General features: G+C 53.7%; 3 protein-coding genes across 11 annotated transcripts in view; 1 reads left to right on the top strand and 2 right to left on the bottom strand.

Annotated features, from left to right (window-relative positions):
• The window catches only part of LOC103689966 (MARCKS-related protein-like), a 980,777-nt gene that overhangs the window by 446,902 nt on the left and 517,119 nt on the right, over positions 1 to 16,756 (bottom strand). The window lies entirely within an intron of this gene.
• Ggn (gametogenetin) lies at positions 140 to 3,662 on the bottom strand. 3 transcript variants are annotated; one of them, XM_006228719.5, is made up of 3 exons: positions 3,632 to 3,662; positions 1,010 to 2,887; positions 140 to 316 (listed from the first exon to the last, which is right to left on the bottom strand). In XM_006228719.5, the coding sequence occupies exons 2-3, from the start codon at positions 2,866 to 2,868 to the stop codon at positions 199 to 201; spliced, it is 1,977 nt and encodes a 658-aa protein (XP_006228781.1). In that variant the 5' UTR covers positions 2,869 to 2,887; positions 3,632 to 3,662; the 3' UTR covers positions 140 to 198. The 3 variants fall into 3 exon arrangements, with proteins under 3 accessions (XP_006228781.1, NP_001296756.1, NP_001013083.2); NM_001309827.1 differs by lacking the exon at positions 3,632 to 3,662 and adding an exon at positions 3,466 to 3,569; NM_001013065.1 differs by lacking the exon at positions 3,632 to 3,662 and having other exon boundaries at positions 143 to 316; positions 1,010 to 3,247.
• On the top strand, positions 4,046 to 15,479 carry Spred3 (sprouty-related, EVH1 domain containing 3). 7 transcript variants are annotated; one of them, XM_008759145.4, is made up of 6 exons: positions 4,046 to 4,627; positions 6,070 to 6,250; positions 7,335 to 7,503; positions 7,594 to 7,670; positions 11,223 to 11,363; positions 12,044 to 15,478. In XM_008759145.4, exons 1-6 carry the CDS (start codon positions 4,362 to 4,364, stop codon positions 12,710 to 12,712), a joined length of 1,503 nt encoding a protein of 500 aa, XP_008757367.2. In that variant the 5' UTR covers positions 4,046 to 4,361; the 3' UTR covers positions 12,713 to 15,478. The 7 variants fall into 7 exon arrangements, 6 of the variants coding, with proteins under 6 accessions (XP_008757367.2, XP_017444614.1, XP_038967510.1 ...); XM_017589125.3 differs by having other exon boundaries at positions 4,049 to 4,627; positions 6,070 to 6,157; XM_039111582.2 differs by having other exon boundaries at positions 4,491 to 4,623; positions 6,070 to 6,157.

Here is a 16,756-nt window from a genome sequence, read left to right as displayed (position 1 = left end):
GACACCTGCAGGGTTCAAGAAAGCTGTCCAGTTGGTTGTCCAGTAACCCCTGCCCTAGGCCAGCCACCTTATTTTAAAGGAAGCCATCCCCTTCCCTTCCCTCTGCCCTCAGTCGGGAATGGACAGGCAGCTAGGCAGCTTGTAGACTGGGTACTTTATTGGCAAGGAGGGTGAGGCAGAGGGAGTGGGCAGTTGCACTCAGGTAGAATGAGTGGCCTGCAAGTCGTAGTGCTCTAGGCCAGCTACCAGGGAGCCAGCCAGCTTGACGGTGGCCACCCAAGGTGGCTCACTCAGGTGGTTGGTGGGTGTACTCAGCCTGGGAAGATGAATTGACAGAGTCTGTCTTGTATAGTCTCTGTGGCTTCATTTCCCCCATGGGCATAAGGACAACCCTGAAGGCTGTCAGGTTCCTAAGGGTGTTCAGGGGCAGAGGTCTGTCCATACAGAATAGGAAGGAAGGTGAGGAACTCCAAGACCCCAAAGGAGGTTTTGTCTATAGCCAGTCCTGGCAACCAAATCCAGGGGCTTAGCATAGTAGCAAAGCTGGAGAAGGGGCCACGTCCCCCATGGTAAAGTAGTAGCCAAAACCTTGGGCTCATGGGTGGGTGGGGGTCGTAAAGGGCTGGGGAACACTGGGAGATTCATTTCGACTAGGGAAATTAGAGACTTATTACTCCACCCTCAGGTTCCAGAAACAGTTGTTTCCTTTTCCCATCTCTGATAAACCATCCTTACTGCCCTCAGGGATGGGGTCAAGGCAGTGACTAGGGTCAGACCAGCAGGAAAGCTACAAATAAAGACCAAGGGTCAGCTTGGCACCCAGAATATACCAGGGGAGCTGAGGCTAGTAAAGGGCCAAGGCTCCTGGGGCTCAGCTAAATTGAGATCCAGGTAACCTGTGGGTAACCTATGGTCAAGACGCCAAAGCGTGTAATCCTATTCCATCCAGGGTAAATAGGTGCAGGATTTGGAGTGTGCCCTCTCCTTCCCACTCCTCCATCTCCCTCACCAGGCAGACACGTTGCGTGGCAGACGTCGGTGACGGCGTTGATGGCGGCAGTAGCACTTGCAGGGACAGGAGTTAAGCACCTCGAAAGGCGGCCAGTGTCGAGCTGTTCCCTTGTTAGAGGCCCCAGCTGTGGAGGTTCCGTTGCTACCACCGCCACCCCCTCCACTGCTGCTGTCAGTCACCGGAGCCATATTCGGTTCTCGAGGGCCATCTCCAGAAGTCCCTTCTTCACGGATAACACCCCGGGCCGCTCGGGGACCTTTGTTCCTGCGTGTACGAATCTTGGGCTGGGGCATCGGGGGTGACAGCTCAGCGGTGGTGGTTGCTGGAACTTGGGATGTGACTGGGGCTGGTGTCGGGGCTGGGGCCTGCTCCGCAGCTGCAGTCGGGGACAAAGTGGAGGGAGGGGTGGGAGCCAAGGCTGACTCTAAGTGGCCAGGGCCTGGGGTAGGCGGACGGGCCACCAGTATCGGCGTCCTCGGGAGTGCTGGTGGCTGTGGTGTGGGTGGCGGTGCTGGTGGTGGCGTGGCTGGTGGTGTGGGCGGTGGCGGTGGCAGCGGAGGTATCTGCTGCGGACTTGGAGGCACTGGGCGAACAGGCTCGCCATTGTTTGGCGCTGGGAAGATGAACATGGGTGGTGCCAGCAAGGCAGGTGTGGGCCTTCGGGGCCCTGAACTTGGATGTGTCTGACCTGACCTTGGTGGAGGGGATCCCCAAGGCCCTGAGAGCGTAGTCGTCCGCCGTCGGGGTGCCCCGATTCCCCCAACAGCCCCATTGAATCGGAAGTGCCGTTCAGTGCCATCAGGAGGGCTCACCCAGTCGAATTTGGGCTTTGAACCTGGGAAGGTGGTGTAAGGGGGTGGCGGTAGAGCCCGGGCAAGCGGAGTAGGCACCGAAGGGGGACCAGAACACCCTTCACCATCTCCGTCACCACCCTCGGTTTCCTGAGCTGCACGAGGGCCCTCTCCTAAGGGACGAGTGGCTCCAGGAGGCTGGGGGCCTTGCTTCAGTACCTCAGCATAAGAGATGGCCCCAGAAGAGGCAAACAGTCCTCCGCCACCACTGGCCCCCAGTGAGGCTTTGGCTGCTAAGGGGCCCGAGGAGGATGTGGGGGACAAATGGGGCCCCGACTTGAAGGTGACTTTACACAGCAGACTCAGGCCAGACTCAGAAGTAGCAGACCGAGCCATTTCGCCCTCTCCGTGGGCTCCCCCGGCCGCCTGACCCTCGCTGCTGTGTCTGACCTGGCTTTCTGTGGGGCTTGTGGCCGACGAGGCCAGAGTGATTCTGCGGCTCGGGGGCTGCGGGTCACAAGTCGACGGTGCTGGCGGTAGCTGTTTCCGAGGTTCCAGGGGCGTCGGAGGTGGGGCTGGGGCCCTCAGGACCGGGTCTTTTTCGGTCAGTTGCCGGGGCAGCGGTGGGAGAGGGCGGAGGCTCGGAGGGTCACCCTGACCACGATGGCTCGCCTCCAGAAGACCGCGGATCCGAGGCACTGCAGTGCCCGTGGGTTTTCGCCACTTAGATGGGGCGGGCAGCAGGGTCCCCACGGGAGGCGGGGGTGGTGTAGAGACCGCCGCCGCAGCCGCCTCCTCTGGAGGGGGTGTCACTGGCGAGGGCAGTTCTAAGGTCAGGGGCAGGGTTGAGGATGAGGCCTGGGACTCCGGGGGTATCAGGAGCCCGGGGGGCCCGGAACTGCCAGGGAACCAGACGCCCAGCCCTCGAGCCAGGCGCATGGCAGGGGATGAGGGGGTCACCTCGGGCTCCACCAGAGGCGTCCTACGAGAGTCCGAGGCGCGGTCTGAGGCCTGCTCTTTTCGGGAACCCCCGCCCGCGGACGGCTCCGACTGCACGTTCCCCATTTTTGAAGAAGGTCGGGGACTGTGGTTAAAGAAACTTCCACCAGTCAGTCGGCGGGTTCTGTGAGGACTCCACGGCTCAGGCTGTTCTTGGACAGCCCCTGTCTGCATTGGTCTGCCCTGTCCTCCAATATTCTCTCAGCCCCCGTCTCTTAAGTCTTCAGTTCTCCGATTCGTCATGGTCACGTCCCCTTCCCCATGGTCTCAAGGCTGCGGTTCTTACTCTTCGAACCTAACTTCTTAATGTACAAAGGCTCAACCCTGATCCCTTGGCTGCTTAGATCACATCCCTAACACTTTGCCACTCCCGGGATCTCCAGGCTTCAGGACTCAGTCTCGCCAGCCTCTCTGCCGAAAGTTTCAAACCACACGGGTAATGATGGTTATGCCCAGTAGCCAACAATGAATTCAAGCTTCTCTCAAAACGCAAGTCTAGCCAGGCCCCGCCCCATTCTCTAGTCACGCCCCCGATTGTCGAGAATCGGGCGGTATCCTCGCCCCTCCCCGCTCCGCGTCAGGTCCGCCTCTGCCTAACAAGTACCTGGGACTGTGGTCTAATTAATTCCCTAGTCCTTTAGTCCTAACCCTCCGATCACCCACCGTTTCTCCCTGTCGATCATTTGGATCCCTCCCTCTTCTCAGCCTGCAACAAATTCTCAAGCCTCTTAAACTTTTCCCGCTTGGCGTTTGTGACACCTCTTAACTTAAGCTCCACCCCTTTCCTTAAGCTCCACCCAGACTCCGCCTCTTAGTGGACCTCACTCACCGACTTCTCCAGCCGACCAAAGATCAGATCACTGCCCCGTGGGCCCAAGGCAGGGCGGGGAACGGCCGTAGCAGAAAATAACCGAAAAGAACGGATGTGCGGGTGAAGGCAAGTAGGCGAGACAGCGAGGACGACCCCCGAGATCTAGGCCCCGCCCCGAGCTCGAGGCCCGCCCCCTGTGAGCCAGCTTGAGCGCAGCCCTTCGAACCTGTATCACCCTTAGAAATACCGGAACGCCTTCATAGTGGGTAGGCAGGCCCCTTCTCATTAAGCCCCACCCCTTTATAATGCCCCACCCCTATGTTAAGCCCCTCCCCGGACCCCGCCCATAACAAACACTGCTACGTTGCTCCTCCTTTTGGGCCTCTTATTTGACCTGCCACTAAGGAAATTTATGTCCAAGCTCCGCCTTGCTATGTCCAGGCAGCAACTCTTTCTAAGATCCTGTCTTCCCTCCGGTAGCTCAGAAGGCTCACCCGCCCGCCCCTTCCGTGACGCACCCTCTCAGTTCCTTAAGCGTCCAAACCTCCTCCTAACTCAGGCTCCCAGGCCCCTCCCCTTTTCGAACCCTGCCAGGCATCCCGCCCCTCCCATTCGGAGCCCAGACCGTGGACCACCTTCTCTCTAGAACCTTGAGACCAGGGTCTATTTTTGTTGCTTTCTCATATCATCAGGGACCAACCGTTCAGATAAGTCGAAAAGTGGGGATTCCCTTCTGGGTCCCCAGAAAATGGGGGCTATAGGGGCTGTTCGTTGTAGCTCGAGCCGGTCTCTAGGACCCAGCGGGAATGTACGCCCGCCTTGCTTCTACCCCTCCCCCAAGCCGCCCCCTCCCCCACACGCGTCTTCCAGGTTCCCCCTCCCTCCCCCCTCGCCCCGGCTCCCGGTGCCCGTCTCCAGCGCCGCCGGAGCCAGCCAGGGAGCGGGAGCGAACAGGAGGAGGAGGAGGAGGCCGCGTCGCCGCCGCTCGGAGCCCGGCCGGAGCCTCCCAGGCAGGTGCCCAGAGTGGCGAGGGGGCGGGGGGCTGAAGATACCGCCTGCCAGGATGAGGGGGCAGCCAGGATCGCAGCTGTAACCCTCTGCCCACCCTTACGCCCCGCGGACACAGGCTGGGAGAACAAGGGGGGTGGGGGCACCAAACTACGCGGTAGCCATTTGGGGTACCAAATCTCCATTTGAGGGTCCTGGACTTCTTCCGAGGATGCCCCATTCACAAAATTCTGTCGTGGACCCTCGCCATTGAGGAACTCTGATGACTACTCTCCCCGGGAAAATAGATGTGTGGGAACATAGGACACCCCAAGATCTCAGTGCCCTATCTCAGCTAGGCCTTTGGTGGGGACCCCTGCCCTCTTTCCCTGCTTCACCTGTTGTTGGGGGAGGCGGGCGGACAAAGGAAGCAGTGTCACGTGACTACTCATTCACAAAATCCCATCCCATTGAGAAAAGGGGGCTGGGGGCGCTGTGGCCGCCCCTTCCCCTCCTGAACGGCTGGGGAAACCCGACATCCTGCAGGTGGGGGAGGGGGCTAGAACTCCTTGCCTGGGTTCCTAAGGTTGGGATTTCAGGGTTCATAAGCCTAGGGACAGTGGGGCTGAATGGTAATCCTGATTGCTGGGCGGAGGGCTACATCCCCTAAACTGGGGGCGGGGTGTTTCTGAAGGATGGGGGGCGAGGGGATGGATCATTATCTCCCCTCCCATCCCTCTTCCTTGGCTTTCCTCAACTGAGACCAACGGGAGCAGCCTTGATTTTTGTGAATGAAATGCTCCTTGCATCTTTTCGGTCGCGGGCTGCTGGCTTTCTCTGCCTCCATCTCTTTCTCGGCCTCTCTTTCTGGCCATTTCTGGTTCTCTCTCTGCTCCCTGCCCATCTCCCGGTTGCTGGGTGACTCAGTGAGCTTTGCATCCGGTCTCATTCATAAATCCGGGAAGGGGTGGGGGGGAAGCTAGGGTTTCTCACCCAGTTAGTGGCCTGGGCTACTGGGGTGTGGAGGCAGTGTTGGGGGCACTGAAGCTGAGTTGATGGGTCCAGAGAAAATACATATGCGCAGGAATCCAGCTTTGGGGGGGGGCAATGGGTGGGGCTATGGGTTTGTGTTGAGAGGGAAGGAGACTGGGGTTGAGGGGTATGAGCTGTAGGGGGAGGGGAAGTGGCAAACCCAGGCTATGGGGGTGGGGATAGGGGAAGGTGCTGAAAAGGTGGGGATGGCATGAAAAGGTAGATACGAAAAAGGAAGGTGGGCAAGATGTCACTAAGAAGAAAGAAGCCATGATAGAAGAAAGTGGGCAAGGGGTGGGTGTACTGGTGGCTTGAGGGTGAGGTAAATCCAGAGGTAAGAGGGGAAGGAGGAGGGCAGGGTTGGGGAGAACGCTCAAACTGGGAACAGGATTTGAGTTCACGGCCTGTGTTGTTTCTGTCCTCCCCACCTCCTCCAGGTACATGGTGCGGGTCCGAGCCGTGGTGATGGCCCGAGATGACTCCAGTGGGGGCTGGCTGCCTGTGGGGGGCGGGGGCCTCAGCCAGGTGAGCGTATGTCGGGTCCGAGGGGCCAGGCCCGAGGGGGGGGCCCGCCAGGGGCACTACGTCATCCACGGGGAGCGGCTTCGGGACCAGAAAGTGAGCCACCCTGGGGTGTGGGAGTGGGATGGGCCCTGGGGAAGGAGGGATGGGGCTGGGGAGGGGGTGGCAAGGAGAGGTCACACTGTCCCTCTACCACTGGGACTCAAAGTGGACCGTGGGATGGAGTTGGGAATAAATAATCTGGTTTGTAAATTAAGAGTTGGGATTTGGGGGTGGGGTGAAGGATTAGGGACCTACTGTCCACTGCTTCTGTGGCTGTTCTATCACAGCTATTTCAGTAGTGACCTTCCTGCCCCTGAGTTCTGCTCCTCCATAACGACCCAGCTCACACCCAACTCCCATCACGTTCCCTCTGCTCAGAATCCTCCTCTGGCCCCATCTTATTCACAGATGCTCGCCAGGAGACCGCAACCAGGTGGCCCTTGTCTGCCCTAAGTATCTGGAGGCATTTATGGGGTCTGCTTAGAAGTGTTGAATGTGGTTGACAGTCCTATGTCATGTGCTTCTAATCCCAGCACTAGGGATGTTGTAGCAGGAGCATAGAATTGTAAGGGTTCAGGCCAGCCTGGGCTAGGTAGTATAAATTTATCTTTAAAGAAAAAAAAAAAAGCTTGGGGAAGGGGTACGTCTCAAAGCAGGGCAGGAGGAACAGTGTAGAGGAAGTGTTGATATCACACAAGGACATGGAGGGAACGCAAAGGGTGGTCAGCATCCTGTGGACTGTCTAGAAGGTAACTATCTCTGAGTAAGGTTTCCAGGGATTATTGAAGCACCAGAAGAGAAATGGTTGTAATATTTTGATGTGTTCAGTAAAGTGTAAATAATGTTTTCTCTTCAATCAAAAGAGGCATCGTTAGGGTATGAGAAAAGGTTATTTTTTTTTTTAACATTTAATAAGATTTGAGGTTTCTCTTGGGCCATCAGAGGAAGAAATCAGATGGGGATAGAAGTGAAAGGATTGAAGGAATATTGTGGAATAGAGATACCATCTCCTAAAATGAGGGTATATTAGTGTTTAGGGATACCTGGAGTTGGGAATGCTGGGATGTACAGAGGGACTGGGGTTGAAAGTCACGGGCATGGCTAGGGTTAGCTGACCTAGCCCCTTCCTGCCCCTCAGACCACCTTGGAGTGTACCCTGAGGCCAGGTTTGGTTTACAACAAAGTGAACCCTATCTTCCACCATTGGAGCCTGGGGGACTGCAAGTTTGGGCTGACGTTTCAGAGTCCTGCGGAAGCCGATGAGTTCCAGAAGAGCCTGCAGGCTGCACTGGCTGCGCTGAGTCGAGGTGAGTGGTACAAGCCCAGACAGTCAGACTTAGGGACAGACACGGGAGAATCTGGGCTCTGGGGACTCACTTCTCTTCTTCCCACCCTAGGCTCGCTGACTCCCTCCTCCTCTTCTTCCTCCTCCTCCCCTTCCCGAGATACTGCAGAGACTCCCTGCCCTCTGACGGTGAGTCTCGGGGTCCCTCTTCCATGGGAGGACAGTGGGTTGGTTCTAGTCTACAAATATTCCTAAATACTTGCTGTGTAGTCCACAAAAGGCCACATGCTAGGGACACAAAATCAGGCCCAAATGGATACTGCCAATTCAACTATGGTTCTGGTTTTTCTGTTCTTGTATATGCATTTATCTTTGAGATAGGGTCTAATGTATCCCAGACCAACCTCAAGCTCACTAGGTATCTGATGATAACCTTGATGTCAGTCCTCTTGAATGCTGGAGTTACTGGTGTGTCACCATATGCGGCCTCTTGTTTTGTCATTACTCATACATTTTGTTCAAGTGCTAAGAAGCATCCATACCAGGCAGTGTTTTAGGCACCAGGGATATAGAAGCAAGCTTCCTTTTGTCTCGGTGCTTTAGAGAAAAATATAAAATATAAAAAGAAATAAATGTTAAAATAACTACATGGACAAATGAATTGCTAATTCCTTTTGTTCTGGTTTTCTGAGACAGGGTTTCTCTGTGTAGCCCTGGCTGTCCTGGAACTCACTCCATAGACCAGGCTGGCCTCAAACTCAGAGATCAACTTGCCTCTGGCTCCCAAGTGCTGGGATTTAAGGCATGCGCCAACAACGCCCTTCCACAAATCGATAATTCTATTGTCTATTTATTGCCCGAGCTGCAGGTTTATAAACGTGGAGTCATCTTTGGCTCCCTTGGTTTTGTTTTGGTTGTTGTTGGTGGTGGTGGTGGTGGTGGTTTTTTGTTCGTTTGTTTGCTTGCTTGACAGGGCCTTGTTACACAGCCCAGGTCATGTGACCCAGGGACAGATGGTGTACGGTTGTATATGCTACTGTAAGAACTTATTCAATTACATTGAGTGATAGTGCCTTGGGCACTGAGTTAGGGGAAGTTTGATGGCGCTAACCATCAGTAGAAGCCCCTGGCTCTGTTGGAAACTGATGAGAGTCTGACGATGAGAAACTGATAGGTCCGTTAGGAGGTGGAGTTAGCCTAGGTCTTCCTGATCTTCCATTTCCGTCTCCCAAGGGTGGGGTTACAGGTACACCACCACGCTGGACTGATTCTTGTTTCTTTCCTGCTTCCCATAGAATCTGTCACAATATTGGTTCTGTTTTCTTTCTTCAAAAAAATTTTTTCAAATGTGTATGAGTGCTTTGCCTGCATGTATGTCAGTGGACCCACTTATATCCCTAGTGCCCAAGGAGGCCTGACAAGGGTGTTGGATTAGCCTGGAATTCAGTTACAGCGATTGTGAGCTGCTGTGTGTGAACTACAAATCAAACCAGAATTCTCTGAAAGAGCAGACAGTGCTTTTAACTGCCTTTCCCATCCTCCTTCCTCCCTCCCCTCTTCCCTCCCTCCCTCCCTCCCTATCTTTCTTTTTTTTTTTTCTTTCTCTGTATTGGGGCTCAAACTCAGGGTCTTATACATGCTGGACAAGTACTCTACCACTGAGTTATAGCCCTAGCCTAGGTTCTACTTTCAAAATGATTAGAATCTGTTCTCCACACACTAGTGTCTGACCTCATCTTCCAAACACACACACGTGCACGCACACACACACACAAACACACACACACACAGTGGGATATAGGGGTGAATTGCTAAGGGGGCTTTTATCAATGGCTGAGTCTGATTGATCATACCCTTTCCCCATTCAGAACCTTCCCATGGCACATAGGGTCCATCTGGGCCTGGGCTGGTCTACCCCTCATCTTCTTGTCATGTCAGACTCCTCACTGTCATTGCAACAGGGTTGGTGTATTCCTGTTCTGGGGTCCTTCTGTCCAGGACACGTCTTCAGACATGACTTATAATCTTTTTTTTCCCCGAGGCTTTATACAAATGTCTTCTTGGTGACTTTACTGAGCAACCTATTTAAAATTGCATTCTTAAGCCAGGATGGGGCTTGCTTAGTTAGGGAAGCACTAGCCTAGCGCGCACAGAGCCCTGGCTTTGATTCCGCAGCTGGCATCTGTAATCTCAGCCCTAGGGAAGTGGAGTCAGGAGGATAGAAATTCAAGGTCATTCTTGGGCTATGATAGAATTTTGAAGCCAGCTTGGAATATATAAAGCATTTTCTCCAGGTAAACACATGACTTTATATCCCAGCACTTGGGAGACAGAAGCGGGTGGCAGGTGGATTGCTATAGGGTTGAGGCCAGCCTGGTCTACCAAGAAAAATTCTGTCTCAAAGAGCAAACGAAACCTTTCCATGTCAGACCACTCCCCAGTTACAACCGCCGATGTCCCTTACTTGGTTCTAATCTCCTCTCCCTTCTAAGACAGCTTTCTTTCTTTTTTGTAAAAAAAAAATGAATCATTTATTTTTATTTTCATGTACATGTATGTATGAGGATGTTAGATTATCTGTAGCTGCTATGTGGTTGCTGGGAATTGAACCGGGTCCTCTGGGAGAGCACTCAGTGCTCTTAACTTATGAGTCACCTCTCCAGCCCCCTGAGACAGTTTTCTTCTGTTTCCTACCCTCCCTCTACTGCTAGCACGTCAGCTCCCAGAGGCCAAGGATCTTTTGCTAGTACCTTGCTTCACCTCGTGCCTAAAACAGTGCCTAGTACCCGTTGTTAGGCAAATGGGCCGAATAAATTGAACAGAGTGATACTGAATGAGACGCAGAGCGTTTATGAGAGTTTATGAGAATATTGAGAGAACATACTAGTTCCTTAGGTCAGAGAGAGTCAGTCTCAAGGTCATGAGGGACGGAGGTGGCTCTCCAGCAATCGTGCACAGTTCCTGTGTGTGAGGCTCTTCTGGCATGCTGTGTGGTACTCGGGGGGATATAGACAGATGAGGCAGGAGGTTACAGGAAAGGGGGCAGAGGGCCTGGAAGTGGGGTTTCAGCTGGTAAAGTACAAGGCCTGGTTTGGGTGGAAGAAAGATGTCCAGGAAGGCAAACTATCCTTTTGAGATGTAGTGAAAATGAAGCTGCAATGTACTGGTGGGCCAAGGAAGTGGGCTTCCAGGAAGGAGAGTATGGTGGGGTGGCCCTTCCAGTAGCTTGGTGATCTGAGCTATTAGGGGTCTAGTAAAAACGGTGCCCATATCCAGAGTCCGGATGGCACACACCTATAACCCCAGCTACACCTGAGGAAAGGCAAGATGATTTTGAGTTTGAGGCCTGGGCTAAGGGTGGTAGATCTGATGTGGTGGAACCCATTGTGAGGGACTGAGAGAGTGGCTAAATGGTAGATGTTTGCCCAGACTCCACTAGCAAGGGGCTAGTATAGGGACAGCTGTTGCCTAGAAGCACCAGTGGGGGACTGTATCGAGCCTAGGCTGTAGAGGAAGCTGTAAGAGGAAGCTGTCCTCAACACATCCTTAAGAATAGGTACTATGATGACCCCCATTTTAAGAGGACACTTGTCACACAACCTGTCTGTAGCAGAGCAAAGGTTTAAGCCCAGACCTCCTGGCTGTACAGCACTTGCTCTGAATAGAAGGGAGATCTATGTAAGGGCATCTTTCTTTGGTTGGGAAACTCCCCTGCACTGAGGCCTCACCAATCTCCCTCAGTCCCACGTGGACAGCGACTCCTCCTCCAGTCACAGCCGCCAGGAGACTCCACCCACAGCTGTCGCTCCCATTGCCACAGTGGAGTCAGCAACTGCCTTCCCACCGGCCACGCCCCCACAAAGGCGCCGCTCCTCTGCTCAGGTACGACTTCCTCTTCTGCCCTCCGCCCCTCTGCTGTAAGCCTGGATAGAATTGGACAGCTCCCTAAGCTGACTGCAGCAGAAGTCCAACTGTATGATAAGGGACACAGATCCCAGGAAATGGTCAGCCTGACTGTGGAGTAGAAAGGTGGTAGTGGAGTAGAAAGGGCCTGGGTTTGGGGCTGGGGATGTAGCTTGGCAATAGAGTGCTTGCCTAGCAAGTGGGAAGGTGCTGGAGGCGCTGGGTCAGAAACAGACTCCTGGGCTCCTGAGAGCTGGTAGGAACTTCCAAGTGTCTCTAGCTCTCTGGGAAATTTAAGGACTGTGTAGTTTATGCAGGGATTTGGGGGGTGACATGGACAGGTTTTCTAACATGTTAGAAGGTGTTAGAAGTAAAAAGACTGTTTACTTTATCCGGAAGGAGGGACTTGGGGTTGAGTGTGACCGAACTGGGAAGTCTTAAGCCACTAGGCCCGTAAGGTGTGTGTTTGCTGTCTATCTTGCTGTCTCTGTGAGCACGAGGAACCCCGAGCCCAAGAGAGTTCAGGGGAACACAGTCCCTTCTGACGATGCCTTCTGCTTGCGTTCTGGGATTTTGGGTCTTCCGAACCTGGGTAGCCTATGGGTATTGAGTAAATTGCAGATCTCCCTAACCTGACCTTCTTGTCCTTGGCTCTGCAGAGCTACCCTCCGCTTCTACCGTTCACTGGGATTCCAGAACCTTCCGAGTCTCTAGCTGGGGCAGGGAGCCAGGGCAGGGGCGGCCGTGGCTATGAGGACTACCGGCGATCTGGACCACCGCCTCCACCTCTTGCCCTGTCTACCTGCGTTGTGCGCTTTGCCAAGACTGGTGCATTGAGGGGTGCAGCCCTGGGTCCCCCAGTGTCACTCCCTGCCCCTCTCACAGAGGCTGCACCCCCAGCACTCCCTGCTCGTCCACCCCCAGGCCCAGGCCCTACCCCTGCTCCAGCCAAAGCCTCCCCGGAGGCTGAGGAGGCTGCGCGCTGTGTGCACTGCCGAGCACTCTTCCGCCGCCGGGCAGATGGGCGTGGTGGTCGCTGCGCAGAGGCCCCCGACCCAGGTCGCCTGCTAGTGCGCAGGCTCAGCTGCCTGTGGTGCGCTGAGAGCTTGTTGTACCACTGCCTGTCGGACGCCGAGGGTGACTTCTCCGACCCGTGTGCTTGTGAGCCAGGCCACCCGCGCCCTGCTGCGCGTTGGGCTGCTCTGGCTGCTCTGTCCCTGGCAGTGCCCTGCCTCTGTTGCTATGCGCCCCTGCGCGCCTGTCACTGGGTTGCAGCACGGTGTGGCTGTGCGGGCTGTGGGGGTCGCCACGAGGAGGCTGCACGGTGAGGATTGTTGGGCTGGTTTGGAAAATCGGTCTGAAAACCCAAAATTTGAAGGCCTGGGACCCTGAACTCCATATGAACCTAAAACCCAAACTTAGGTACAACTGGAACTTGAATGGCTTTGAGAGATCCCGGATCTGGTACCTGGACCCCAAACTGAGGACTGAGATCCCCAGACCCAGCTTCATCAGGGTGTCTGTCCACCCGAAATCCTGAATTCTGGATTCTCCCTCCCTCTTCCCCACTGAGGAAACTTAGGAGACTTAGGACATCTCAAACGTTGCATCTCAAGGGGCCCAGGAGCTCACATCCCTGAGACCCGGGGATCTTGGACCCTGACTTTGTCTAAATGCCCAACCCAGACTTCAGGTCGTTTCTTGACATTGTAAACACTCATATTACGGTCCCCCAAATTAGTCACGAGTTGCTAAAACTTGACCCTATATAAAATGACTTAGACCTTGAGACCAGAGACCGAAAATCACCAGAAATTGGTCCCTGAATTTTCACCTGAGACCCGGTATCTGCACATTTGGCTGCTCTTATAACCCCAGGACCTGGAGACACCAAACCCTCCTGGGTAAGAGACACCAGGGGGGTTTGGAATCACCAGATACTGACCTGAAGTTTACCCACTCCTACAAGTCCAGACATTGCCGTCAGTTCATGTGCAAGTGACCCACAAATTCCCTAGCACCCCAGATTTAAAATGCATTAACTCCTTAGATATCCTCAGATGAGGTATTTTCTGACCAAAATGACTTGGGGTGCCCTTTTCAGAGCTCATCAAGGTCCAGATATCAGATACCAAGATGCTGGGGAGCCAGGGACCAAACACCTACCCCTCATGGGTGGGCTCTAGGTACCTGGTACCCTTAAGTATATGGCTGAAGGCCAGTAGCATTTTGGGCCCAACACACTGGTTTGTAGAGATTAGCTAACCTTCCATTTTCTCTTAGGCCTGAATTTTAAGACCCCGTATATTCTGAAAACATCGGCTTCCTTCTGTCTACATTCCCCATTCACCAAGTTGGGTGGGAGCCTGGAACTTAGAAGATGTGGTGGTCATGGTAACCCAGGTCCTTCAGCCCTTGACTCTCAGCCCTAGAGCAAATCTAAGGTGCTTTAAGAGCACTGGATCTAAGACCCCGAGATATCACTGGGCTCTAGGTGCAGGAGTCAAGTTCCCCACAATCTTGGGATTGGCTTTGGCTGGTCACCTTGGTCCCTTCATACCAGAGACATTAAGCAACAAGATGCTCCAGGATTCCAGCACCTTTGGGCTCCAGATGTTCTTGAATTCAAAGCACTTCTAGACTAATGAAGCCCCCATACCTCACCACCTCATGCCCCCCACCCCTGTGTCCTGCCATCCAGAGGCCCATGAAATTGGAATGTCCCAGCAATGCCCAGATTCCCACCCATTCCCCCTTTTTCCTAGGGCGGGGCACTTGTGCCAGTGTAAATTCAGATTCCTGGAATCTGGGACCACACAGCTGTTTCCTTTTCCCTTCTCTAGGGCCTGGCTTTGCCATGGAGGATTGATTGTACGTGGGCTGTCAGCTCAGTAAAGGCAGGCAGCTGCAGGGGTCAAGCAGAAGTAGCAGAGAAGGCCTACCCTTTGCACACCAGTACTTCTGGGGCCAGCAATTGCTCCACAGAAGCCCCCCTCTGGCCCTCATCCCTAACCTGGCAGATTTCCCACACCATAACCCCTAGTACATTCAGGTCCCCTCTCCCGTGAATCTTTTCCATCTCAGTTGGGAGTCGCTCTGGAAAGATCAGTATTGTTTTGGGTACTTCCCCACGGAAAAGAGAGGTGCCACAGCCTCTCTACCCTAAGTAGAGACACTAGGTTCTGCTGTCCTGGATAGGAGAACCAAGGTTTCAGAGCCAATACAGTCTCAATGGTTCATGGGCTTAGGACCCATATCTGGCCCTAAGCACCTGGGAATGTGCACTTGAACCATTCTTCATTACCCAGACTTGGGTGGCCTTGTAGGGATTCAAGGGATTAATATTTGTGTCACTTCCTTTAACTTATTAACTATTTATTGTATCCGGAACCTGTGATTCAGCTCCCTGAAGCAGACCCTGGGATGGGTGAGAGAAAATGGGAAGAAGGGGGTGTTCTTCCCATCCCCATTCTTCCCAGTTCTCATCAATGTCAGACCCACCAGAGCTGAGGGCGGAGGGACTGGGGGCTGGGGCAGCCTGGGTCCCCATCCCTTCTTTGTGCCTCGGTCTCCCCCCTTCCATGGTAAGCGGGGGAAGCTCCATTCTTAACCTACCTCGTTTTGGGAAGGGGTGGGGAGGGGGACCAGAGTGCTGTATGGTGCTGTGAGATCTTCAGATTAAGCAGTGGGGACTTGGGGAAGGTTCCCTAGTCCCCCATCTCCCAGTACCCCCTCTCCCAGGTCCCCCAGCCCTGTTCCTTGTCGATACCCACCTCTGATCCATGATTACCTTCCATTGCCCCCATATCTGGGGTGCATAGAGGACTGAACTCTGGGGGCCAGGAAGTCCTCAGATCCTGGAGCTCCTGACCCCAATTTTCCAGCTGCTTGCCCCTCAGATTGGATGCTTGCCCCCCAGATTTTGGGGGAGGTATGCCAACATTTATCTTCCTGATCTTGATTCCCAGCCAGTTTGTGACTTTGTCAGTGGCAGGGCAGGCTGAAGTGGAAGGAGGATGGGGGGGCCAAAGATCCAGCCTTGTCATTGGGGGAGGGGGGCTTGAGATCTGCTCCAAGAAATGTCTGTGACCGTGTCTCAGCCTGGTCTTTATTCGTGTTGGCGCGCCCTGTGCCCTTTTTTACCCGAAGGGCTTGACTTTACTCCTCTTCCCCTATACATCCTTCAGTCCCAAACTGGTCACACAGCTGGGTTTATCTGTCCAGTCAAGTACATTTACTAAACCCCTAATGTGTCAGGCCCCCTTGTGACTGGTGGCGACACAGTGAACAACGGGAGGGGAGGGGTTCCATGGGTGTGTGTAGGGGTCAACCAGCACCAGCTATTAAGGTAGGAATTGTGGCTGCTAGGTTGGGAGTAGATTTTTAGCAAGGCGGATCCTGGGAAAGGAGGGTGAAGAGGCTTTGTGTGACATTGTATATGCTTTGTCACCTCCATGAGTGAGACAGGACCACAGGAAGGCTCCTGGGTACTGATTTACATTTCAAAGGCTATCTGTAGCTGTGGGAAGACTGCCCCTGTGGTGGTGCAGGTTGTGACTGTGAGGGAAGAGGGGGCGTTAATGGACGTCTGGAAAGACTCCATATATTTAAAAGAAGCTATTCTGTGTGTATGGTTGCTCATGTGTATGTGTGTGTGCACCACCCGGTCCCCTAGAACTGAGCCACGTAAGCCATGTGGTGGCTGGGAACTGAACCCAGATCCTCCGTAAGTACTCTCTCGCTTAACTCTCCAGAGTCCATAGATTTATATATGGAGTTTGAAAGAGAGCTGAGAATGTAGCTCAGCGGTGGAACACATGCTTAGCACGGGCAAGGGCTGGAGGTAAGGACCCAACACCAAAAGGAGTAAAGGTTATTAGCCCAAGGTTATTTTTTTTTGTTTTTTTAAGATTCAAAAATATGTGGTTACATGCATATGAGCTGGAGTTACAGGTGCTTGTGGGCCACCTACACACACGCATCCTAGAAGAACACACATCTAAGTCACCATTTCAAACAGATTTATTTTGTACTTATGTACATGGTGCTTGCAGGGATGACGACCAGAAGCCAAAAGAGCATTTTGGGTCCTCTGGTGCTTATGAAACTCCAGAGGTCAGTGCTGGGAACCAGTTTTCCAGAGAACAGCTAGTCCAGTTCCTCTACTTGGTTTTTGTTTTTGTTTGTTTTTTGACAGTTTCCTTGTATAGCCCTGGCTGTCCTGGAACTCACTCTATAGACCAAACCTGCCTCTGCCTCCCTAGTTCTGTGATTAAAAGCGTATGCCACCACAACCTGGCTTGTTAACCGAGAATGGATGCATCAAGCCCTTTTAAGCACCTTAACATAAGGACTATAATCCTCACAGACAC

Source organism: Rattus norvegicus, chromosome 1, assembly GCF_036323735.1.
Source record: "Rattus norvegicus strain BN/NHsdMcwi chromosome 1, GRCr8, whole genome shotgun sequence".
NCBI classification, from domain to species: Eukaryota; Metazoa; Chordata; class Mammalia; order Rodentia; family Muridae; genus Rattus; species Rattus norvegicus.
Note: the sequence above shows the minus strand (reverse complement) of the source record. Positions and strands in the feature narration are given on the sequence as shown.

Bases quoted from the DNA above. Each gene is read 5' to 3' on its own strand.
- Ggn (NM_001013065.1), bottom strand. From the start codon at position 2,976: ATGCAGACAGGGGCTGTCCAAGAACAGCCTGAGCCGTGGAGTCCTCAC. The intron at 317-1,009 runs GTGAGGGAGATG...TCATCTTCCCAG, and splicing joins CCACGCAACGTGTCTGCCTG to GCTGAGTACACCCACCAACC.
- Spred3 (XM_008759145.4), top strand. From the start codon at position 4,362: ATGGGGGCTATAGGGGCTGTTCGTTGTAGCTCGAGCCGGTCTCTAGGA. The intron at 7,504-7,593 runs GTGAGTGGTACA...TTCCCACCCTAG, and splicing joins ACTGGCTGCGCTGAGTCGAG to GCTCGCTGACTCCCTCCTCC. The intron at 11,364-12,043 runs GTACGACTTCCT...TTGGCTCTGCAG, and splicing joins GGCGCCGCTCCTCTGCTCAG to AGCTACCCTCCGCTTCTACC.